At 61.5% G+C, this 24,557-nt stretch overlaps 1 protein-coding gene across 1 annotated transcript in view; it reads left to right on the top strand.

Moving 5' to 3' along the window:
- SORCS2 (sortilin related VPS10 domain containing receptor 2) overlaps positions 1–24,557 on the top strand; it is a 367,218-nt gene that overhangs the window by 280,612 nt on the left and 62,049 nt on the right. Inside the window, 2 exon segments of the mRNA XM_029952530.1 lie at positions 17,228–17,392; positions 24,313–24,386. Of these exon segments, the coding sequence (XP_029808390.1) occupies positions 17,228–17,392; positions 24,313–24,386 (239 nt within the window).

Genomic DNA, 24,557 nt, shown 5'->3' on the forward strand with positions numbered 1-24,557 from the left:
GACTCACCTGCAGCGGAATAAGTTCAAAGTGGAGTTGTGTGTCAACTCCCACGGGGCTGTGATGGGGGTTGACCACCATAATGGAACAGGAAGAGTTTCATAGAAGAGGAGACATTCGGGGTGGCCTTTGAATGATCCATGTGTGAGAGGGAAGGATCTTCTAGGCAACACTTTTAGTTCCGAAGTTCAAGATCAAGAACCTTGAGCTCAAAATCTGGGTCCACCCTCCCTGGCTGTGTTTCTGGGGATGAGTCTATTTTTTGAGCTCAGTTTCCTCGCCTGTAAAGAGGGGAGAATCGGTTTTACTCTGGTCTGCCTCACCTTCCTAGCTCAGACCTCTCCCGCTCTTCATGACCCTCCCCAGTCCCACGGTTTCACACACCACGGACACACACGAGTTAACCTGCCAAGCCTGCTGTCCCCCGGGCTCCACTCTTAGATTTGCTGCTGTCCCCAAGACACCCGGATGTCATGACTCAGACACACGCTGCACTCAGAACTCTCCAGAGGGAGGTGACAGCCCAGAAGCCTTCTGGCAGCGACACCTCACTCGGACTGGCCACCTCCTTAGCCCCTGCTCAGGGACGGGAGGGAGAGGCTCCTATGGGGAGGGGTCTCCGTCCTGGCATCAGTGTTAGGCAGCCAGGGTCCCGGCTCGGCCCCTGGGGACTGTGGACCGTGGAGAGGTGGCTCTCCCTCCTTGGATGCTAGTGTCCCGGACAGTAAGTAAGGCATTCGGACTGGGTGACATCCGTCCCTGTGTACCAGCCACCAAGTCTGCGGACTCCCTGTCTGCTCTCCTAAGGGGTCTAGAGGCTCCACCAAGAACGAGCGTCAGGCCGATACCTGATACTCCTCCCTTGTAACGCACTGGGGTTGGGGCTGCTTCTAGGAACGTCCGTGTGTGCACGCACGCGCACCTGCGCTGATGTCTGTGCACCCGCGTGCACCTCGGTGTGATTTAAAGCACATCCAGGTATCGCCCAATAAAAAGCAGTCTTGGTGTGGATTTCGCGGGCCCTTCCCCCACCGTCCCCGGCACCCAGGCGTCTGTATGTCTCTCGCCGGCTCCTGTCCCCTCCCTCCTCTTCTGTGTCCTGGGCTGGGGACCACTGGGCATTTCTCAGCCCTGGTACCTCTTTTGCTGTTGCAAGTTTTGATCCTGCCAGAAAAGAACAAGATGGGATCACTCACTTTCCCAGATCAGCCTCCCCCCACACCCCTCAAACATCACTATGTATTATTTTCCTTGGTCTTTAAAACATGAGACAAATGGGCTGGACTTTTGCTGAGAACAAAGTTGTGCGTTCTCACATGACCTGGCTCTTTGGATGTCTGCTAGTCTCCAGTGCTTTCCGAGCCTTTTATGAGCCAGGTTTTCCCAGTGGGTCCTCATCCATTCCCACGGTGTGTACCACGGAGTCCTACCTGCCACGTCCCAGACCCTCGGGACACAGAATGGCCGAGGCAGCCAGAGTCTCTGCTCTTTGGGACCTTCCCACTACCCGGGGAGATGCCTGCTTTGAGCAAAGGAAGCAGCCTTCGGTCAGGTTCCCCAGAAGCAGAGCCTGAGGCAAGGATTTGGTGCAGCTGAGGTACTGAGAGTAAATACTCAGGAGGAACCCGAGGGAAAGAGCAGCTGAGGAAGGATGTGCTCTCAGGCAGAGTCAGACCTGGATCTGATCTGCCCCACGTTCAGGACCACAAACCAGAGTTGTCCCTCTGAGGCAAGGAGGCCAGCCTTCCCGCCCTCCTCACCAAGCACTGTCGATGGACCACCGGGGCGGGGGGGGTATAACTGCCCAGACAAGAGGCTCCGGGCAGCCGAGGGCAGTTCTCTGGGGAAGGGCGGCCAGGAGACGGTGGCTGACAGCCACCGCGTGGGGGGCTGGGGAGCATCAGCCAGGAGGCCGAAGTGTCCGGTGCTCAATGCCAGGACAAAGCCGGGCTTGTCTTGGCCTCTGGAGTTCGGCCTGCGGATCGCCGCAGCAGAGCTATTTTCTCACCGATTAGAAACTGAAGTGCTGGCCGGGGTGGGGAGTCGGTAAGTGGAAGGACCAGGCCTGAGGGTCCCACAGCAGGGTCCCTTCCCCCTGCTCCGTGGCCAGGCAGGCCGGTCTCCCCCGCTCTCCTGATCCTTGGGCAAGAGGACGGCCCCTCCCGGGAGATTCCAGACCACCCCGAGCGGCCCACCTCCATCCCTCTGGTCTGCCCGTCTGCCTCCCCCACGGTGAGTTCACCACCAAGGGGCAGAGAGGGGAGACGACAGGCTGTGAGTGCGACAGGCACACAGACCTGGGTCCCATCCAGTCTGGCTGCATCAGGAGGGGACACCCGTGTCCTCCGTAAGCCTCAGGCCCCTCCTCTACGGGGGGGGCGGTTCTGTCTGCCCTGGCGGGGGCAGGGGGCTGGAGGGGAAGTGCCCCGTTGGCCCGCTCAGAACCGGCCCACGGGCTGATCCGTCCACAGGAGCTGAGGACATTTCTCCTTGGGTCTCTAGACACCGCCCTTTCACACTCTCGCCCCGTTTGCAAAATGCAGCGTGCGTGTGTGTGAGTGTGCATGTGTGTGTGTGCGTGTGTGCCTGTGCGTGAGCGTGTGCGAGCGTGTGTGTGCGTGCATGTGTGCATGTGTGTGTGTGTGTGTGTGTGCTTGTGTGTGTTGGGGGGCAGGTGATGGGATAAAATCAAACGTGGTGAAACATGCTCTTTAACATCAAACCCTTTTGCCAAACAACATCGTGCACAGAAACCCGATCCATAACGCAGATCACAGAAAGGCTGCCTGGGGGCGGGGCCTGGAGCCTCCCGTCCAGGCTCCGCCTCCTCGGAGCTGAGGACCTGCGGGCAAGGCGCTCACCTCTCAGGACGGCTGGGTAACAGCGGGAGCAGCGGAGTGAGTGGGCACGAAGCGTCTGCCCTGAGTGAGCGCCCTCCCCATGGTCTTCCTGTTCTGTGAGAGCTGTTTGTCGTTGTCACCACCGCGACCCGTGTCACTGCCATGATGGCTGCCCGCTCGGTGGCTCTGCCCGCCGTCACAGCAAGTGTGCGTTATTCACCAGTGAATCGGGACGGGGTGGGGTTTTAATGGCATCCTGGTCCGAGTAGAGTCCAGAAATGCCCACATCCTGCGGCAGGGTGCAGCCCTCACCCAGGTGGGCTCCCAGGAGGGGGCGTGCCTACAGAGCAGCCATGGAGGAGGGCCAGGGGTCACGGTGCTCCTCCCCAGGCTGCCCGGACCTCCTCCTATCCCTCACCTCCACCTGACGCTTGGCAGAAGTGAGGGAGCAGAGAGGGGAGCGAGGAGGGTGGGTGGCCTCCCCCTCCTTCTCAAAGGTGGGATCTAGGCTCCCAGGATCGCCGAAGTGCATCAGGGTCACACTGTTGTATGTGCACGGCCAGAATTCAGTGTAGACGTGCCTGATTCCACAGCCCTTTTTTCTGTGCCTCGGAGGGTTGAACTTTTTTATAAAGAAAAGCACTCTTGTGGTCAGTGAGGTAAGGAGCCCCCCATCACGGGAGGCATCCAAGCAGAGGGGCAGGGATACTGTTGTAGCAGTTCCAGCATCAGAAAGTGTGCTGGTCTGGCTGGCACCCCAGCCACCTATTTGTGGGTGTCCCCGTGTCCTGAGTGACAGGAGGAGGCTGCTCCCGCCGGCTCCTCCTCTGGTCTGTGCCCAGCCGGCCTCTGCCTTGCTTGTCCACACTCCTCCATCTGGGGACATAGACACTGATCGGCCCTGCCGAACCCAGAGCCTTGGTTCACATCCGCCTCCACGTGACCGCTGAGACCCTCGGGAAGTCTGCAGAGCTCTTTCCCCAAGAACTGTAATTGAATCGCCACTCATTTGCGGTGCAGGATGAGGAGGAATGACAAAGGAGGGCACTCAGCTCTCCGATTATCGCTGTGGGTGTTCAGTGCACCTGCCGCTCAGAAGGCGCCGCTCTGCCCCAGGGCCACTCCTGGCCCTCAGGAGTAGAAGCCACAGGACTCGCTGGTGACTGATGACATGTGGCTACGAGGACCGAAAGAAGGGATGGAAGAAGACGCTATCCCTCACCCCATCCCTCCCCAGGGACACCAATGCCCACCCCTGAGGATCAGTGAGGCCCGGGGACACCAGTCCCCCACCTTTGATGATCGGTGGTACCCAGGACGCCAGTGCCCACCCTTGACAATCGGTGCCACTGCCCCTGGCCCGTGGCATCCCTGGCCCTGCCATCTGGTCCTCTCCGCGCCCTCCTGCTCACTCCTGCGTCCCCAGCGGCGGACGATGCCAGGTCCATTTGGTTCCCTGCTTTCCTCTTGACGCTGCAGGCTGGGGGCTGCCTCACACACTGGGCACCCAGTCCTGCAGGTCACCTTTCCACCTCCTGCATCGCTCTCCCTGCCCCCGGGGACTCCTCATCCTCCCCCTGCTCCTGACCCGTCTCCCTCTCGCTCTGGTGGTGCCTGTGCCCTCCTAGACGGCCCCCCACATTGTTCAATGGTTACCTCGCTGGAGGGCTGTCAAACTACATGGTACACAGTAAGTGCTCAATAAATGCTACGTACAGTCATTTTATGACCGATGCCGTTACCTACTCTACGTCATGCGGCTGTGCCTCGTTCAGGTGAGCTGTGGTTCAAGGTGATGCGGCTCCAAGACCTTGACGGGGCTGAGCCAGCTGAAGGTTCAAGTTCTTCACCCAGAGGAGGCCTTCAGCTCTGTCCTCACTTGAGTCTGTGGCCCCAGAACCTCAGCAGCCCTGGCACCAATGACCGTGGCCTTGGTCATCCCACCACCTCGAGGGAAGGGGACGACGGTGGCTGCTAGTTTGACGCTGGTGGGACTTGACCGTCAGTGGCAGGGATGTTTTGGTCTCTGTTCTCAAATGTCTGAAGAGCAAGCCTTCTGATATTCCGCTGGTATTTCCGAAAGCCGGGGGCTGCCCGAGCCACTGCCGAAAAGGCGCAGCAGGTCCTGACCTACGTCTCTCGCTCTCTACCGCCGGCGAGGGGGCAGGGAAACGCACGGAGTGCTCACCGACGTGACGGTACATGGCAAACCCAGCCGCCCTGATCCGGGCAGGATCCAGACCCAGTCACTCCGCGGAATCAGCCGCCCGCCGCCCGCCGCCCGGCAAGCAGGCTTTTAGCTTCGTCCGAACAGTGTCTTCAGGCAGCCAAACCAAACACCGCTAAACCGTTTTCACCCCAAAGCCTCAGAGAACACAGATCGTCAGTGATTACGGGGGAGGGGCGCCGGGGGCCTCTCGTTTCATGAGGCCACGGACAAGTGTATTAATAAATCAAGGCTGTAAAATATTGGTGATGAGCTGTTTTTTTGTGGCCTGAAATATGTTTGCCTCATCTGGTTACTATCGATCGGACACGCGGTATTCCGAGCCAGCCTCTGGCCGAAGGGAAAAGGTCTGCCTCTCCGTTAGGTTTACAAATGGTCCTGGGGGTGTTTCCAGCACTGAGTGATTGGCAGGCCAGTAATTAAAACCGAGCCAGCCCATGCCTGACAATCCACTGCATGACGGCGTTCGCGTGGACGTTTTACCGAATCGTGTTGGATGCCTGTCAGTTCAAGCCTTGACTCAGAGGCAGGGCTAGGCGGGCGGCATCAGGCAGGGGTGTGCGGGTGCTCGGCTCTCGGGCTCTGTGGGCCTGCGCGGGTCATTGTCCCCTCCCCGCTTGGGGGTTCTGTCTGCAGATCAGAGACAAAACATCTCCCGCCCCGTCGCTGCTGGACAAAATCATGAGAACCCGTGTGCCGGCGCCCAGCGCAGGGTGGGCACACGGTGGGTCCCCAGCAAACGTGATTTCCCTCTTATGGTCCGACCCTCCCTCTCAGGTCTGTGCAGACACAAGACAGGACCCGTGAGCCACTGGTGACCCCAAGGAGGGTGGGTTCGGTGATGATTGCAGCCCGTGACTGAAACGTGCACTGGGCTCAGCGTGCACAGGGCTCCCCTCCTGGTGAGGGCTGCATCCCTCCCCAGGGACTCGTCAGTGGGCTCATGGGTGCAGGATGGGTGGGGGGATGCAAGATGGGCGGTTCATGGGTGCATGATGGCAGAGGAGGGAGGGAGAGATGGCGAGGTGAGTGGTGGGGGATGGCTAGACGGATGGGCAGATGGACGGATGGTGGAAGGAAGGAGGGAGAGAAAGTGGAAGGAAGGAAAGGGAAGGGAAGGAAGGGAGGAAGGCTGGCTGGATGCATAAGGGATGGAGGCATGATGGACAGACTGATGGATGAAGGAAGGAAGGATGAAAAGAGGGAAGGAAATACAGTTGAATTAAAAATATTAATCACTGTACATAGATCATCTAGAAATAAACCTTCATTTTTAAAAAAATTTCTCCTTGTCTACTCAATAGAGAACTGAATGTACACTCTTTTTTTTATTATTTTTTGAGAGAGAGAGAGAGAGAAAATGAGTGGGAGAGGGGCAGAGAGAGAGGGAGACACAGAGTCCAAAGCAGGCTCCAGACTCCGAGCTGTCAGCACAGAGCCTGATGTGGGGCTCGAACCCACGAACCGCAAGATCGTGACCTGAGCCGAAGTCGGACTCTTAACCAGCTGAGCCCCCCAGGTGCCCCCATACATTCTCATTCTTAGGCCTTTGTTCACAAGCAAACTCCTCTCTTCATAAAAACACACTATGTATAGTCTTTCTCTGATCCTGCACTGAACACGTTCTCATCTTAGAGCGACCCGGCCCCTTCCGCAGGCTCGCTCCGGTGCCCCGAGGTGGGCCACGCATTACTGGCCGGGGATGAACCAGAAGCCCACGCTGAGAAAGAAAAACACCAGAGTCCCCTCAGCTGGAATTGAAATGTGTTTAGCCTTCTGGACAGTTCTATTCATCTTTTCTGCATGCGAATGCAGAGTTAAGCGTGTCTTTTGGGGCATGCCTGCGTGGAAGGTGGGGAGCCACGTATGTGAGTTTCTGCACCTACTTCTGGCCGCTGTGTCCCCTGATTCTTCCCGCTCTCTGGAACAGCACCTGTCTCCCCGCCCCCCCCCCAGGATGCAAGGCCCCAGGAGGGGGGTCGCCCTTCCTGTCTGACCTGTCTGCGCGCACTTACCAGGCCCTGGTGCAAGAAAACCTGTCTTGACCGAATCAATGAAGGAGCAACAGGGATCTGTCGTGCGCACCTCCCCCTCCCATCTCCTGGGCGCCTTCGGGCGTATTTCTCTGGACCTTTCTCCTCCAGAGGTCCTTACAAACTCCCTGGCCCAGCCGAGGGCAGGCAGGGGCGGGCATCCCCCCACAAACACTCCTGCTCTGGGGGGGATGCAGTGCAGCCGCCCACCCCCTGAGCCCCCAGGAGTTGGACTCCAGTACCAATGGGGGGTGAGCGGGGGGGTGGGGGGCTGGCCGTTTCCCAGGTTTGTTTTAGGAGCTTTGTTTAGAACGAAGGTGGAGAGGTCTCTCCATCTTAGTCCTGCCCCCATTCATGGTTGGCCAAGAAATTTTGTTAGTATTTTTTTCATTTATTTGAGAGAGAGAGAGACAGAGAGAATCCCAAGCAGAGCCCAATGTGGAGCTCGATCTCATGACCCTGGGGTCACGACCTGAGCCGAAATCAAGAGGTGGACTCAGAGCCACCCAGGCGCCCCAGAAAGTGTACTAGTACTTTAGTTGGAGAACCAAGCACCCCCTCACTCAGGAGCTGCCTCAGGGGGTCCTGGAAGGTGACAGATGAACATCACAGCCAAACCAAGTTTCTGAAGACACGGTGGCCCGAATTGAGGCATGCCAGCGGTTGGCCGGAGAAGGGACCGAGGTCAGCACCCCGGATCGGGTGGAATAGTTCCAGAAACTTCCACAGGTCGGGGCTGGTCGGGAAGCCTGTGGTATGTGGACTGGTGGGGGCCGTGGGTGGGTCAGACAGGGGCACCCACAGGAGGCGGGGCATCTCAGTGCCTGCTGCGACGGCGCCGGGGGTGCCTGAGGGTGCCGCCCCGCCCCCACCCGTGCAAGGCGCCGGGCCACGTGTTGTCCCCCACTTGTCCCCGTTGGCGCTTGCGGGTGGCCGCTCTTAGCAGAACCTATGGGAAGCTAGGGGACGTGGTCTCGCGCCTCCGGCCCCTGGGTGGGGACACGGGCTTCGGGGGCGACAACCGCACCGACCCGACGCCCGCCCCCTCCTATGGTAAACATTAGCCGGACACCAGGCTCCGGTGCATTGGAGCAGCAGAGCTCTGCACCGCGGAGGCAGGGCGACGCCATGGCGGGCGGGGCTCGGGGCCGGGAGGTGCAGGCTGCGGAGCCTGGGGGTCAGCTTGGGAAGGGAGCAACGCTGCGGGACGGCTGGCGGGTGGCGGCGGTGGCTGCCCGAGACCGTGACCCTGACGGTGGCCACGCCCCGCACCGGTGTGCTCAAGGCGGTACCCCGGTGGTAAGTGGTGTGTGTTTGCCGAAGTGTGTAAAAATAGTGTGAACACGTGTTTCCGGAGAGTGTAATAATTGCTTTTAAGACCCCAGGGAAACTGGCGGCAGGGCCTGCCGGGCGGGTGCTCGGGAGGGGCCCCGCCCCAGGAGGAAGGTGGACACGGAGCGGAGCTGTAGGCCTGCCGTCTAGGGTCCGAGCCCGGCTGGAAGGGCCCAGGGTGGCAGAGCCGGCGAGGGAGGGGTGGGGGTCTGCGTCTGTGCACATCTCCTCCCCGCAGGGAGGTGCGCGGGGAGTTGGGGGGGACTGCGGAGGGTCTCCCCTTGTTGGCCCGCAGGTGCCCCGCCCCCTCCTCAGGGGCTCCGCCTCTTGGGGCTCTGGCCCCGCCCCACTCGAGCGAGTCTCACTCTCACCATCCTTGGGGGGGGGCGCTCCTCCGCTCCCAGGACCCCAGCCCCGTGTGTGTGCACGTGACTTCCACATACCTGCCTCCAGTGCACATTTCCAGGGAGCTCGGCTCACCCCATATGTCAGGGCCCCGGGAGTCCCTCCGGGAACCACAGCTCCCACGACAGGCTCCCCCGACCACACCACACCTCCGTGTCCGCACCTCCATCAGCAGGGCCCAAGCGCGGGCGGCTTGCCACACTTCCCGGTTCTGTCCATCCCGCACCCACCCACTGCGCCCCAGCTCTGCGCTGTCGGAGTCCGCGCTGTCCTCTGCGGCGTCAGGGGGCATCGTCCCCGAGTCGTCTCACCTGGACGACCGCCCAGCCTCCACGTCCGCCTCCGGTCTGCCCCAGGCCTCAGCCTCCACGACAGCCAAGGGGGGCTGGGCAGGGCCGGGAGCATTCTAAAGCTGAGCATGAGGCCACTGCAGGTGTTTGGGGGACTGGGACTCCGCCCATGCGGCTGCGAGGTCCACAGGGCGAGGTCATGGGCCCGGGTCGTGAGTGCCATACCCAGGAGCACGGGCAACGACATGATAGCGCCGACTTGTATTTATACCAACTCGTCTGAATTCATCTGAATCCATGGCTTTTCCGATAACGTATCTCTTTTAAGAAAGCACAAAAATAATGAGGAGCCCTTGTATTTTTCCAACAGTTTCCTAGTTTGGAATCTCAGCACGGAAGAGATTACCGACTCTAAGGTAGAGTCTTGGAGAGTGAGTGGCCTGAGGTCACGGAACACAGGGATGGCCGGGCTGCCGCACGTGGGCTGCCATGACCTCGTCTGTGCCCGTGGTCACCCAGCCTGACAGCGTGGTGTGGTGTGATCGCTCTGACAACTTGGGGGGGGGGTCTGAGTGTCCCCCCCCCAGGATGCATCCGCCCACGGACTGAGGCGGCCGTGGGAGAGTTATTTTTGCCCAGCATGAGTCACCCAGGCGCAGACGCTGGCACAGCTGCTAATTTAAGACCGGAGGGTGGGTTCCGTACTGACTTGTCCCCGCTGTCTGCCTCCCCTGGAGTCAAAGCCGAGGGGCCTGTGTCTCCCAGCTGGGCACAGCTGTCCTGCCAGGAATAGACTGGGCGACGGGCGATTTTACATGGGAGACACCGATCCCAGGGACGGGGGTGGGGGCCCTTTTAGGGCGACACGGGGAGGGGCAGACTAAAATAAAACATCCTCTCCTCGTCGGGCGTCTGAATGGAGACCGGAGATCTCAAATGGAGCTCTAGCAGAGGCGAGAAGGAGTTTCTGGGTGCTGTTTGTTTCCTGTTATAACTTGGAGCTTCGGGAGCTGGGGGTAGTGACAGCCATGCCGTGAGGAGGAGACGGACCCGGAACCCTGATGTGGGAAGCCGGGGCCCAGGGAGGGCGACCTGGTGGCCCGAGTGGGGCAGGGTGGGGCCACACGCGGTTCCAACGGTGGGGGGGGGGGGCGGGCGGGGCAGGCCGGCAGGTGCAAGCAGGGAGTGGGCCAGGCCAGCTGGGAGGCGCAGGCTCCTGTCAAAGGGTCCCAGTGGGGCGTCTGCAGCCTGCATCTCTTTAGAAACTTCCAGAGGCCTCTCCTCTGCTCCAGTCCAGCCTGGGTGAGGGCCCCCTCCTCAGGGGTCCCCCGCACCGGTTTACTCCTCCCACCATTAAATGCCTTCCTCTGTCTTCGGTGAGCTCCCTGGCGGCAGGGGCCTGATGTGCGGCTGAATGAGTCAGTTAAGGGGGGAGGTGGGAGAAGGATGGAGAGGAACGGAAAGCCCCCCTCCCCTCCCTGGCCTACCCCCTCCCCTCCCTGCCCTACCCTGCATCTTTACATGGCCAGAATTCCATCCCCACAGCCCTGGACCGACCTGCAGACTCCTGGAAACCACTCGGAGCAGCCCCTGAAGGCGGAGGTGTCTCTAACCCCTCCCAAGTCCACTGGGACAGGGGCCTGGTGTCCATTGCTACTTCCTGGACAGGTGCTGCCACGTGACCGGCCAGAATGTGTCCCACTGATGCAGATGGGGATGTAGGGACAGAAGAGGCCTTGGACCCTGGCCAGCAGTGGGACTTTCCCCAAGGCACTTGGCCTCTCCGGCCGTGCCCTTGCTCGCACCCCAGAGACAGGAGTCACCCCCCGGGGCACTTCTCTGCCCTCTGCCCACGTCTGTCCTGGGATCTCACAGTGCAGGGGGCCATAGGCTTCCCGTCCCTCTCACCAGCTGTGACCCATCTCCACAACGTGACCCTGACTCAGAATGGTGCTTGGTGAACTTGCTAAAAACCCTGCCGTGATGGACCCAGTTATCCTGTGCGGCGTCCTTCTGGCGCCCAGTTATCAGGTGCCAGCTCTGCCCCAGGCACGGTCTCTTCTGATCACTTCTGCCGTAGGGAATTTTCTCTTCAGTTTATAGAGGACGGCACTGGGGCTCAGAGAGGTGAAGTAGCTTCCCCAAGGCTGCACAGCTCAGCGGGGCAGCCGCAGCCTGACGCCCAGCTCCACGTGCCTCCCGAGCCCGCGCTGTCCCCGACCCCCATGCTTGTGCTGTGGGCTCGCTGGCTTCCTGGGGCTGCCGTCCGCCTTCTCTCCACACCGCGGAGAAGCATCAGAGAGCACACGTCAGAGGCTGCGGTGGGGCCGTGAGTGACAGAACCCTGGGGACGGGCCGGTGCCGGGGCGGGGGGGGGGGGTTACATCATTGTCGCTGGTGGGGAGCGGCGGCGGGGTCGGCCAGGGCACCCGGAGGCACGCGGAGAGCAGGCTCAGGGCTGACTACCGGCGGGAGCTGCGGTCTAAAGCAGGCCCCCACCCGAGGGAGCTCGGGGCCCCCAGGGACTTTGAGCAAACGCGGAGTCTGATCCAGCAGGTCTGGATGGGGCCAAGACAGCGCACTCCTCGCGGGACCCAGTGATGTGGGGGCTACGGGTCCCAGAGTTTAGTAGCTGAATAGTTTTGGGGCGATGGGGATGGACTTCTGGTGTGTGTGACCTGGGCCATCGTGGAGGACCTAGCGCTTGGTTTAATTCTCGCCTGCTACTGTCTTAAAATTCTTTTCATAAATGTTGATTTAGTTTTGAGAGAGAGCGAGTGAGAGCGTGTGCATTATCAGGGCAGGGGCAGAGGGGTGGAGAGAGAATCCCAAGCAGGCTCCTGCTGTCAGAGCAGAGCCTGACGCGGGGCTCGATCTCACAAGCCGTGAAATCATGACCTGAGCTGAAACCAAGAGTCAGATGCTCAACGGACTGAGCTGCCCAGGTGCCCTGAAACTCTTAATTCTTTTTGAACAAGGGGCCCCCCATTTGCACCTTGTGTGGGTCCCGCAAATTATGTCACCAGGCCTGGGACTTGTGCTCAGATGGGCCGCTCATCCTTTGAACATGGCCCACATTTGTCTATAACATGTGGCCTCCGAGTTTGAAACACCCAGGCTCCGGGACCCCAGAACCTAGAGCAGGTACCATATGCTTCTCCGGAATAGAAGGCAGTAAAAATACACCACTGAAAATAGTCTGGTTCCCAATTTGGAAGAGCAATCTGCCAGCCTCCACTCTGCACGATGCTAATCGATTTGTTTCCTTTGTCCCAATAATCCTCTCCTTGGCGGCGCTTTCCCTGCCCCCATCTTTCCTGGCTTTCTTGTCCCGCTAGGAGGCTGAAAATAGCCCCCGATCCAGATTGCTGGGGCCCCGGCCAGAACTGCTTCCTCCGCTTCTTTCCCCACCTTGGTGCCGCCACAGGCAGGGCTGCGATGGAGGGGTGAGCCGTACCCAGGGCCCTAACTCGTGCGGGGAGTTACTGGAACCTGGTGCTCCCTCGGCGCCTGGCCCAGTCCTCCGGGCTGGAGATACAAGACATAGGCTCCGACCAAATGGAAAGGCAGACTCACAAAGCGAAGGACACTGGGGATGTTGGGCTGGAGCTAATGAATGCACAAGATGCTGGAGGAAGGGGCCAAGGAGGGGTTAGAGGAGCTCTGTTGGAGGATATGTATCCTGGAAGGCTTCCTGGAGGAGGTGATGTTTGAAATGCGCCTCCGTGGATGAGGAGGTGTTCGACAAGTGATGGGAAATGTGTCCTATCATGAAGGCAGGCTGAATGCATGCCGGGGGCATCGGCAGAGCAGGGACACCAAATCGAAACGAGACGTATCCAGCTTTATTACGTGGCCCGGAACCAGGGGCTCAGAAAATGTCAAGCTCTTTTCATTTTACCGCTTGGGGATCTTGGCGTCATTTGGAAATTGTCAGATGTGAGTCTGAGTTGTCAGGGACGAGGTTGAGGCTGTCCTGGTCCCACTGTGCACCCCAGCCCCGGGAGCAGCGCACGGAAGGTGCTCAAGATGTGAGCCGGCTCAGCGACGTGAGGAGCGCCCCAGCGGTCTGAAATCCCTGCCGCCCGGAGCCCGAGGCCAGGGCAGGAGGCAGGCCGGGGCCCTCACCTGCAGTCATCACGCCCCCTCTGACGGGCACACCCTCCCCTGGGTCTGCCGGTTGAACTCCCGCCGTTCTTCAGGGCGCATCTGGGTATCACCTCCTCCAGGAAGCCCTCCTGTTTGCCCTGCCCCTGGCTGCCACTTTCCCCCTGCTCTGCTGCCTCGAAGCCCTGGGCCTGCCCAGACCTTTGCTTGATTCTGCCGTTTTGGCAACTGGAAGGATGAAGGAACGGATGAAGGAACGGATGCATGAAGGAAGGAGACTTCAGCGACGTACGAAGCTTTGAACAATGGAGAAAAATAAATAAGTGAATGAGGTGGTCCCGGACGTCGGGTCTCCGGGCTTCTTAAAGATCCAAGGACTGTGTTCCTCCTGGTGGAGAAAAGCCGCAGACAGTTCCCCGGGAGCCACACGTTGGGATGGACCTCTGCGTCCGCGTGTGCGTTCCGCATCCATCGGCACCGGTTCGCGGGCGGCGCCTTGTCGGGCCTGCGCTGCTGCCAGCCGCAAGATGGGAGCGAAGTCGCTGTCCCCGCGTCCAGGACCGCGACCGCGGGGGGAGGGGAACAAGTCCAGAGCTGCCTCGTAAGAACAGTTAGAAACAAGAGAAAGCACTTCAATGACTGAAATTTGGGGTTCCTGGCCCCGAGGCAGCCGGAGGTGTGGGTCGCTGCCCGGGAGTGGGGGGGACACAGAGTGTGGCCGGCGCTTTGGGCCGATGTTGAGTGAACCAAGCCGTCTCCACTAAGAGGGTAAGAGATGTGGGTGATTTGTGTCTCTCCTGATTACCCAGGGAGCAGGCGCAGCACGGACCCTCTGGAATCCTCTGGAAGCAGGCTTTAGGGCAAGGGAGGCGCAGACTTCCGAAGCCAGAGCTGGAGCATTTGAGCAAAAAAATAACAGTAGAGCATTGAATTACAACTCAGAGTCTCGCATAAATATTCATGAGCTCATAGTGATGTAAATAAGTGATTGAATAAGCAAAGGCAGAGAAGAGACCCTTCTCCCAGCAGAAGAATTCTCTGGAATGCACACAAACAACTCCTCTGCCCTCGAGGAGGGAGCTGCAGTCCCTGGGCAGACGCAGGCTGTGCCTGGGGACGTCCTCCAAAGGGACGGCATGGACGCGATGAGAAAATGAGTTGCAGTCAGTAGTGGCCACGTGGCCAGCAAGCCCAGCAGGGCGGCCAGAGGTCCCCTCGATGGTGTGCGCTCTGGACCCGCTGCGTTAGGGGGGGTCCTCACCTCCGTGCCCTTCCTCCCAGAGACCTGTGACCCCAGGGTCACCGTGAGGAAACCGCAGACAAGCTGAGATCTAAGAGGCAGCCTGCGGAGTACCCGACTCCTCCAAACTGTCGAGGTCACGGGGCGCCTGGGGGCTCCGTCGGTTAAGCGTCCGGCTTCAGCTCAGGTCATGATCTCAGGTTCGTGGGTTCAAGCCCCACTTCGGGCTCTGTGCTGACAGCTCAGAGCCTGGAGCAGCTTCAGATTCTGTGTCTCCCTTTCTCTCTGACCCTCCCCTGCTTGAACTGTCTCTCTCTGTCGCAAAAATAAATAAAAAACATTTTTAAAAAACTATCAAGGTCGTGAAAAACCAGGAAAAGTCAGAAAATCGGGGCCCAGAGGGTCTCAAGGAGACTCGAGGACTGAACGTCTTGTGGGTCCTGGACCGGAAACGCCGTTCTTGGGGGGAAGTCGGTAGATGGCGGCGAGTCGATCCGATGCCGCGTGTGTGCGGACGCGGGCCCCTGGGCAGGGACAAACGTCTGGTACAAATGGAGACACAGGGCAGGGACCTGACCGGACCTTTGGTGCTCTCTCTGCAACCTTTCTGCAAACGTAAAGAGCGAGAGATGGAGACAGAATCTGGAGCAGCTCCAGGCTCTGAGCTGTCGGCACAGAGCCCGACGCGGGGCTCCAACCCGGGAACCTAAGATCGTGGCCTGGGCCGAAGCCGGACGCTTCCTGAACCGAGCCCCCCGCCCCCCCGGCGGCCCGTGTTTTTGTGGTTAAGATCCCACCTGTAAGTGAGGTCACAGCGTGTCGGGAGGTCTCTCTCCGGCTTTCCTCACGTCGCACGCGCCCTCAAGTCCCGTTCATGTCGCCCCGTTTTCTTGGGCTGGATGATGATCCCGTTTTTACGCTGTGCGTCCTCCCACGCAGCCACGCTCAGCCTCTCCAGCTGCCACGGGCGGAGCACCACGCGCTTGCTCGCCCTCCGGCCCGTGTGCGGTCCAGAGGACTTGTCTACTCTGCCGCTTCCTTGGGGACCCCACTCCCTTGTCACTGAATGTGGCCTGGAAACAGTCCACGTGGCGGTGGCTCCCGGCCGCCCCCCTCGGCTCCTCCTGCCGGAACCACCCCAGGAGGAACGCCTCCCACCCAGCCTGCCCCACCTTCCAGGAGCGCGGCGGCCTCGGAGGGACCGGCTCCCAGCCCTCCTCCTTCAGAGCCTCCGTTCGCAGGGGCGGTGGGCTCCGTGGCCCGGGGGACCGGTTCCCACACTCGCGGAGCTCCTCAGGGTTCCCCTGGAAAGAGCAATCGGATTCTCGTTTGTAAAGACAGGGGCTCTTTGTGCAGCCTATTGATTTATCCCCCGAGAGTCATCACCCTCTGGAGGGAGGCTGGGGTGTGGGGGGCTTCCCCCGGGGAAGCCGGCTCATCTGGGCCAGGCGAGCCCCGCCTCTTGCCAGCACCACGCCCGCCCCCCCCGTGCCTCAGTTTCCCCGTCAGCCAAGCAGAGGTGATCACTGCCCACGGAGCTCGAATGAGGATGTTCTGGACACACTCGTGTGAGCCTTTCGCTGCAGGCCGGCCGGAGCCATAGCGTTTCCCCCATTTTACAGACCAGGAAAACGAGGCCAAGAACGGCGACCCAGCTTGCCTGATGGAGGCCACAAAGGTGTGGGATCTGAACTGGGCCCCGGCCCGTCCTCCACCAGCCCCTGGTGTCTGTTCATTCATTCATTCATTCACCCGACAAGTGTGTGGAGTCCCCAGGCCCTGCAGGGGGGGGGCGGGGAGGGGGTCAGCGGCGAGCCCCACAGACCGGGACTCGGGGAAGAGGTCTCGGCCGGGCCCGGGGGGTGACAGGGACATAGGGGACAGGTGTGGCGATCGCATGTGGTGGGCACCCCGGCCGTGGCCAGGGCACAGGCAGGATGCAGGGAGGGAGGCTGGTCCAGGAGGGGCCCCGCCGCGGAGCTCACAGTCTCCTTGGGGTTGTGAGGAGCCCAGAAGTTTCTGGGAGGTCTGAGGGTAGGAAGCCCCCAGCTTCTCTGTGGGGACTGCATCTGCCGGGGAGGGGGGCCTCAGCTCCCGGGGCCAGGTGCCCACGTCACCTTCCCAGCCCCCAGCCGGCCGACAAGAGAGGCTCCGTGGGACCCCCAGCCACAGTGGCCTTCTCCGGGGGGGGGGTGCTGCCGCTCCGTGGTGCCTCGCGTCGGTCTCCACGGCAATCTCACCCTGAGATGGTTCACTCGATGGTATCTCTAAAGACCCTGTTGTGAGTGAGGAGGGCAGGACGTGGGCACCTCTGTGCCAGGGGTGCCATCGACCCCTGCGGGGCCCTCTCATCGGGGCCCAACGTGAGGCCACGTTGCCAGGCCCGTCTCCCCTCGGCCACCTCCCCTCCGAGGCCCATGCCCCGGCGCACACCGCCCTGGGCCACCCCCAACCTGGCCCCGCTCTCTGCGTCTCTGCGCCCCCCGACCTGCGCTGTCTCCTTGGGGCGCCGGTCAGCCTGGAAACCGCACTTCCCACATGACGGTTGACGTGTTGGCTCCTGCTGCCCCCAGGACCCCCAGCTCGTTGTCGGGGCCTCCCCGTCTGCGTGATGCCCGCCCGGCACCCCGGGCAGGTGAATGGCTGAGCCAACGAGTGACCGGCCCCCACGAGGGGGCAGGGGCGGCTGGCCTGATGGCTGTGGCCCGCGGCGCGCAGCGGGCAGACCTCACGCCCTCCCGGCTTTGTGTTCCAGATCGTCCTGGTGAGCTCGTCCCTCAGCGACCGCGACCAGAGCCTGTTCCTCAGCACGGACGAGGGCGCCACCTTCCAGAAGCAGCTCATCCCCTTCTCGGTGGAGACTCTGATCTTCCACCCCAAGGAGGAGGACAAGGTGCTGGCCTACAGCAAGGAGAGCAAGGTGAGCGGCCGGGCTGGAGCACCGCTGGGTCATGGCTGCGGCAGCCTTCTCCCCACGGGGCCCCAGGAGCCCTGCTCCCCGAGGTCGGGGTGGTCTGGGTGTCCCCCCTCGCCCGCCCAGTCAGCTGCCTGTGCGGGAACCACGTGGGCAAGGTGGAAGGTGCACTGGGCTCAGGCAAGCGCGTGGGCAGATGGAGAACGGTCGGCATTCATCGGAGTTGCTCCTCTCTGCCTCCCGTCTGCGTGTGCCAGCCCCACACCCTCCCACGCGGGGCCTTGCCAGGTCGTCTGCCAGCCTGGGATGCGTGTCCACCGTCACTGAGAGAGGGGAGCGTCCTTCTCCGAGTCCTCTCCTCGGGGGCTGTGCCCACAGGCACCCAAGGGCCCCTCCCCGGGATGATCAAGGGGAATAGAGTGGAGGCCTCTTTCCAGCCCCAGGGGGTAGGAGAGACTCAGGGCAGGGGCCGCAGGGAAGGGACCCCAGGCAGGAGGGCCCCGGGCAGGGCAGGAGCCTGTGGAGCCGTGGAGCAGCAAAGGCTGAGGCTCCCAGACCTGCTGGCTCACAGCAGGAGCGTGGTCTCCCAGAGGCCCGAGGTCGGGTTCCCTGGGCCAAGGTGTCTGCAGGGCCTTGCTCCCTCTGGAGGTTCTGGGGGGAGCCCGGCCTCTTCCACCTTCTGGCATTTGGTGGCTCGTGACGGAAATGCTCGCCTTCGAAGGCAGCGCCTTCCTCTCTGTGTTTGCTCTGTTTTCGTAGGGGTGGGGCAGGGGGAGAGATCTGAGAAATCTCCCCCTGCCCCACCCGGGTAAGCCAGGAGAATCTTCCCACTTGAAGATCCTCAGTGCATCACAACTGCTCCGTCCTTCTTTGCCCTATAAGGTCCCGTTCACAGGGGTGGGGATTTTCAGCCTTTCGGTGCAGAGGGGAGGCTCCCAGAGTCTCCAGCAGGAACCCAGGGGGAGGCCAGTCCTGGAACAGGCCACTCAGCCAGGGCAGTGGACCCCACCCACAAAGGCCAGCCCCAGGCAGAGGAGAGTGGAGAAGGGCAGAGCGTGGTCTGGGGACAAATGGAGTGGAGCCGTCCATTCCAGAACCTGTCCGTTCTGCAGCCCCCAGGCCTGCGTGGGCCCCCGGCTCCACCGCCTCCAGGCCTAGTGCTCCCCTTTCCCAGGGCTGATTGCGGTGCACCTGCATATCTGTGACATTCTTCCGTTACTGTCTGGGTGAGCTCCTGAGGGCAGAAACCGTTCCTGGTTTTTACACCATTTTATCTCAAGCTCCTGGCTGACAACATTGCATGGATGGATGGATGGATGGATGGATGGATGGATGGATGTGAAAATGTGGATGAATGGATGGGTGGGTGGGTGATGGTGGGGTTGGGGGTCATTGATGGTGGAGGTGGATGGAAGGGTACCCATTGGTTGGATCAATCCGTGAGTGAAGGACGGACTTCTTCCATGAGGGATGACCCACGTCACGGGCCTCCTCATGGAGACTCCGGCTGATCTGAGCCGTGGCTCTCTAGAGGACCCGGCCTCCTTGCCCAGGTCTGGTCCTCACCTCCCGGCGTCCCAGAATCCCCTGGTCTCCTGGGCTGCCTCTTGCTCCCGGCACCCTCCTTTGGGCCAGCACTACTTACCCTCCGTGTAATTAGACTAACGCACAATCACGGAGACTTATTTTCCTGCAGAAATTGACTGCATTGCAATTGCTCTTTAATTTATGGTGCCCTGAAAAATTAATGGAGCTGAAATCTTGGTTATTTTCCATGGTTCTTTTTTGCAACTCTAAGGAAAGAAGAAGGGGAGGGAAAAAATGGCTTAGTGGTGGTTATCAAGGGAATGAGGGATTTGAGGAAATTAGTGACAATGACAATAGAGCCTTGGGTGGTTTTTTTAAAGGTTTTTATGGTTTTCAAAGCTCTCTAACTTCTAAGCAGGAGGGCGGTGCAGCCGCACAACACCGACCCTTGATTCCGACAGACCCGGTGTAGCAGGCAGGCACCGCTGGTGCCGTGCTGAGTAACAAGCAGCCCCCCCGCCTCATAGGCGCCCAGCAGCAAGCATTATTGGCTTGTTCCCGGGGGGGAGGCCAGGGTTCTGCCAGGCTCTGCTGGGATTGGCTAGACATGGCTCCTGGCTAATGGGGACACTCAGGTCTCTGCACGTCTCTAATTCAGGGACCTGAGGTCACCTGGGGTCATGCTGTTCTGGCGGAGGGCAGAGGCCCGGGGAGGGGGGGCAGGAAAACCGCCACAGTAGTGTTAGCATGTCTGCTCTGACCTGGAATATGTCACCTCCCCACACACCACGGGCCAAAGTCGGCGTCCACAAGGCTGGTGTTCGTCCTCAAGGACTTGCAGACGGACACAGAGCCAGACGCTCCCCCCAGGGTCCTCCAGCACACACTGCCCTGCACCCTCTGACCGCCCTGCCCCGCTGCCTTCACTGCCCCCCTTCGCCGGGACACTGACCTCCGCGCGGTCTGGGTTACCTAACCGGAGCCTTCCTGGGTGAGGGCCTGATGCTGTGGTTTTTCTCTCAAGCCTGGGAGCCTGGGGTCTCCGGATGTGAGGGCCGGGCAGCCCCTTCCCATGCTCTCCGGCACCGCTGGCACCAGACTGACCTTCCTGGCTCCGTGTGCTTGTCCCCGGGACCTGCTTACCCGGGACACTTACCCTCTAACACGATCGACCCACTGTTAGGCTTTATTGTGTCTCCATCAACAACCTCCTGGTTCCCAGCGCTGTGAGAAATGAATCTGAGCCGGGACTGCCTTCTAGAGCCTTAGCAGGGAAGAAAAGACTCCTTAGATGAACAATCAGGGAAGCCTTCCTGGTGGAGGAAGGGTCTGAAGCGAGGCGCAGGGAACAAACGGATCGCGAGGTACATTCACGTCTGGATACAATGTCACCAGGACAGAGATGACCCCACAAGCCGTTAGAAGAGAACTGAACGCCTTCCACCCGCCAGCCGCATGGAACCGGGTCTGCCTTTGTCGGCGCTGAGCACAGCGGGGGAGGGGCAGGCAGGAGCCCTGCCCCCCCCCCAGGTTCACAGTCCTGCAGGGGCTCCAGGCCCCAATGTCCCACTCCCTCCCTGACCTCAGATTTCAGAAGTGGGCAGAAATCGGGCTTCTCTGAGGCAGGAACTGTCATGAGCAGTGAGAATCTTACGCGTCAGTGAGTGTTGCTGCGTGCTCCGACCCCGCGTGTCGGACGGGGCTCAGGGCGGGGATTTTAGCAGAAGAAGACTTTGGCTTGGGGAACGGGGTGCTCTCTGAACTGTTGGGTGGCGTGGAGGGGTCCAGGCTGGACCCCTAAGGATCTCCCAGGAGCCATAGCGCTATCCCACCCAGGGAGCCCCGGCCTCACGTGCCAGGAAGCCATGGTGGGGGCACCGGGAGCCCTACTGGACTTAACCAAGGTCGAGGGCACACAGCCGATGTGGAGACCCACACATCTGGAATTGTCACTGCTGCCGCCGGCCGGCCCCGTGGCACCCGCAGAGCCAGTGACGGGCGGCGGAGTGCGGAACCAGCTGCGGACTCCATCACAGCTGTCTCCACCCCCTGCAGCTGAGGACGGGCGCCGCAGCAAGTCCCCGCGGCCTTGCCGGCCAGCAGCATGGCCCCAGGTGGCAGACAATGCCCCCATGCCACGTTCACCCTCAGATTGTCCCACGAGTGCTTCTGTGCCCCAGAGCTCTAGCTGCAAGGGAGTCCGAGCAGGTTGGATTCCCAGTTTCCAGCCTGTATGCCACGAGGCGCCCGGCCTTCCCCGACCTCGTCCTGCTCGCCCGCCTTCACCCCTCCCAGGCTCTGACTCCGAGCCCCTGTGTTGATGTGAGGGCAGCGAATGTGTCCTGGCCAACCCCCCCTGCTCCCTTCTGGGACGAGTGACCTGGAGCAAATTGGCCATTCCACGGAGACACCAGCGTGCAGGGCTTACTGGAACAATCAGGAAGTCCCTGGTGTGTTTGTGTCTGTTTATTTACTGGTGTTTGTCTTGTATTGAGCGGAAATGTTCTGTCTGCAGCTGCTGATGGCTCCTTCTAGAGTCCCCTCCCACGGGAGCAAACTGAAAAGGCTCCGTCGCCTCCTGGGGCAGGCCGTCCCCTGACACAGAGGTCTGACTCCCAGGCTCCTGACGCTGATGGCCGCGCACCGCTGAGGGGAGGAGCGGGTCTCTCCCGATTCGCAGATGCAGAAACTGAGACCTGAGGTGAAGGGGCTGCTCACTCAGGGCCCGAGGTGGCCCGTCCTCCTTTCCGGGGGACACCTCAGCCACTGCGGAACTCCACGCAGGCCCGCAAGACGCGAGCCGCTTCCGGAAGCAGACACGGCCGGACCTTGACGGCGCACTCGCCGCTCTGAGCTTCTGTTCTCTCATCAGCGAAGGGGCCATGGCTTCCCGGGTGACGTGTGCGTGCGTGTTACACGCGTGGCGCTAGACCAGCTCTTGGCTCGGTGCCCGCGGCTCCGTGAAGGCCACGCCTGCAGCCAGGCTGGAATTCGGTGCAGCCGGCCCCTTGATCCGCTGGTGTTCGTTGAGCGCCTATGCATACGTGCCGGGCAGAACTCCAGAGGATGAGCCCCTTGTGCTCCTGAATCTCATGTTCCAGGGATGAAAACGCTCCAAAGAGCCCTTTTCTCTAAATATTAATGTGACGATTTCATAGCACGGACTGTGGAGCAGGCGTCAGCAGATGCGGCCTGGCACCTGTGTTTGTCCATCAAGTCTTGGAACGCAGGCCACCTGTCCGCTCACGCCCCGTCTCGGGCGGCTCTCCCGTCCCAGAGGCAGCGCTGAGTCATTGCCACGGGGACCCCAGGGACCCCACAGCCTGAAAAGCCAGAGGTATTTATGAAAATGTTCCGGAGAAGTTCGGCAGCCCCTGGCCCAGAATCGAATCCGCCAGTTCGCTCAGCGCACCCAGTGGGGATGAGTGCGTCCTGGGCGCGGGGAGGGAGCCGACGGGGCCGGGTGCGTGCCAGCTGGCGGCACACGCTTTAGCGGGGAAGGAAGGGGGCAGAGCTGCCAGGACTGGAAGGAGACGCAGAAAATCGCCCTGGGCTTCAGGGGCGGGAGTTCTCTCGGCGAGGGGGAGGCCGAGGACCCGGAGAAGCTCCCAGAGGTGCCGCTGGGGGCCCCAGGGGTCCAGGCAGTTGAAAGCCGGCTTCCGTGATGGGCTGGGTGGTGTCCTCACCCCAGCCCCCCCGATGGGATCTCATTTGGAGACGGGGCATTTAAAGGGGTACTTAGGCTAACATGGGTCATCTGGGCAGGACCTGATCCAGTGTGGCCGGTGTTCTTAGAAGAAGAGGCATCAGGACACAGACGGGCACAGGGGGACGACCGCGTGAGGACACAGGGGTGGGGGTGGCCCACATGCCACCGAGGGAGCCCCAGAGGGGAGCGAGGGGCTGCCCGCCTGTGTGTAGCCCTCCGTCCGCGCTGGTTCGGGGGCCCTGCCCTCCGAGGGGGCTCACAGGCACTCAGCCTCGTCTGGGGGCCAATGTCACAGCCCTGGGCATTTTCTTCAAGCCGGTGATGGCAGGGGCTTCACAGAGAAAACCCGCACGTTTGTTAAGAAAGGGGACCACGCTCGCTGTCGTCACGGGGATCACAGACTGTCCCATCAAGAGGCTGCAGAAAAGGAGGAGCCACAAGGGGGGTTGGCCAGGGGTGGTGGAAGGATCCAGAACATGGGGCTCGAATCTGTGGCCTCAGAGGCAGGGAGTCTAGAAGCCAGAGGGCAAGGAGGCCCAGGTGGAGATGGAGGGGACTGAGGGGCACAGGGGGGACATGCCAGGTCCCCGGTGCCAGGTGGGTGACAACACAGGGGCCATGCTCTGGGACGCGCCACCACCCCCAGCCCAGAGGGGAGTAAAATAACCCCCCGCCCCACCCCCCTCGCAGGAAAAGCCTGGAGGCTTTTAGTGTTCCCATGACCCCACCGGCCGGCAGGGAGGCTGGCCAGGAAGACTTGGAAAAATCACAAACGAAAATGTTCCTGGGACCTTGATTGTAGCCGTGTCCCAGGGCGGGTTAGCGTTCAGTCTCACCGCAGAGCCAGGAGAGGGGCTGACGTGGGCAGAGCTGGCGGGAGACAGAGGGAGGGACAGACAGGACCTGCCCCCCGCCCCGCCCAAGCGCCTCATCCTACCAGCCGGGGCCGGGAGGGCTCTGTGGGGCCTGGTACAACATGGGAAATGAGCTATTTGACATCACACTGCATGCGCCCGGGGACCCCGGCAGAGTGAGTGCGGACGCTCCCAGGCTCCCGGGGCTCTGCCTCAGGGCTGAGCACACGCGGGGCACGGACTCGGACCCCCGCCCCCGGCCTCCGCCGCCCAGGGTCTGCCCCAGGAGGAGGCGGGACCTCGAGGGAGCCGGGGCTCTGCTGTCCTTGCAAAACTCAGGGTCAAAGTTGTGTGTTAGGAAGTTTAAGCAGGTGAGCACAGAGCATGAAACCCAAGTGCGGGGCCCTGTGTCCCCCGTGGCCTGCACGGAGGGACCCGCCGCGGTTGCCTCCCGCACGACCCTTATTCCTGCCGCGGGCCCTTGGCAGACCCTGCTCCCTTCTCCCACAAGTGTCCTGGTGCTGTGGCCTCCTGCTGCCGCCAGGCCCCTCCCGGACCTTCCTCGGCCTCACCTCCGACGGCTGCCTGGCTGGGGCCTCTTGGTTCCTACCAGCTGGCCCGGGAGTGAGAACAGCTCTTTGCGGAGGCCCTGGACCTAACCCTCGGCTTCTCTGGGGCTGGTGGGTGCCCCCACATGAGCACAGGGCCTGCCGGGCTGGGCGGGGCCCCCCGACCTCCATGGGGGGGTCCGTGGTCCAGGGCAGAGGCCCCCGACCCAGAGGAGGCTCCTTCCTCGCAGCCTGACGGGACTTCTGTTCGTCTTCTCTGCCCTAAAGCTGTACGTGTCGTCCGACCTGGGGAAGAAGTGGACCCTGGTGCAGGAGCGCGTGACCAAAGACCGCGTGTTCTGGTGAGCGCCCCCCCTTTCCTCCCCGGACTGGCGCTCCTTTCCTGCCCGCCTTCTCCTGCCTCGGGCCCCAGGGGGACCTCCAGAGTGCTCTCTCCGCTCTGCTGGTGCAGAGGCCGGGCCCGCTGCCTGCTGCTCGCCCCTGCGCTCCTGGCCCAGCTGTGCAGCGTGACA

This window comes from Suricata suricatta, chromosome 1, assembly GCF_006229205.1.
Source record: "Suricata suricatta isolate VVHF042 chromosome 1, meerkat_22Aug2017_6uvM2_HiC, whole genome shotgun sequence".
Classification (NCBI taxonomy): Eukaryota; Metazoa; Chordata; class Mammalia; order Carnivora; family Herpestidae; genus Suricata; species Suricata suricatta.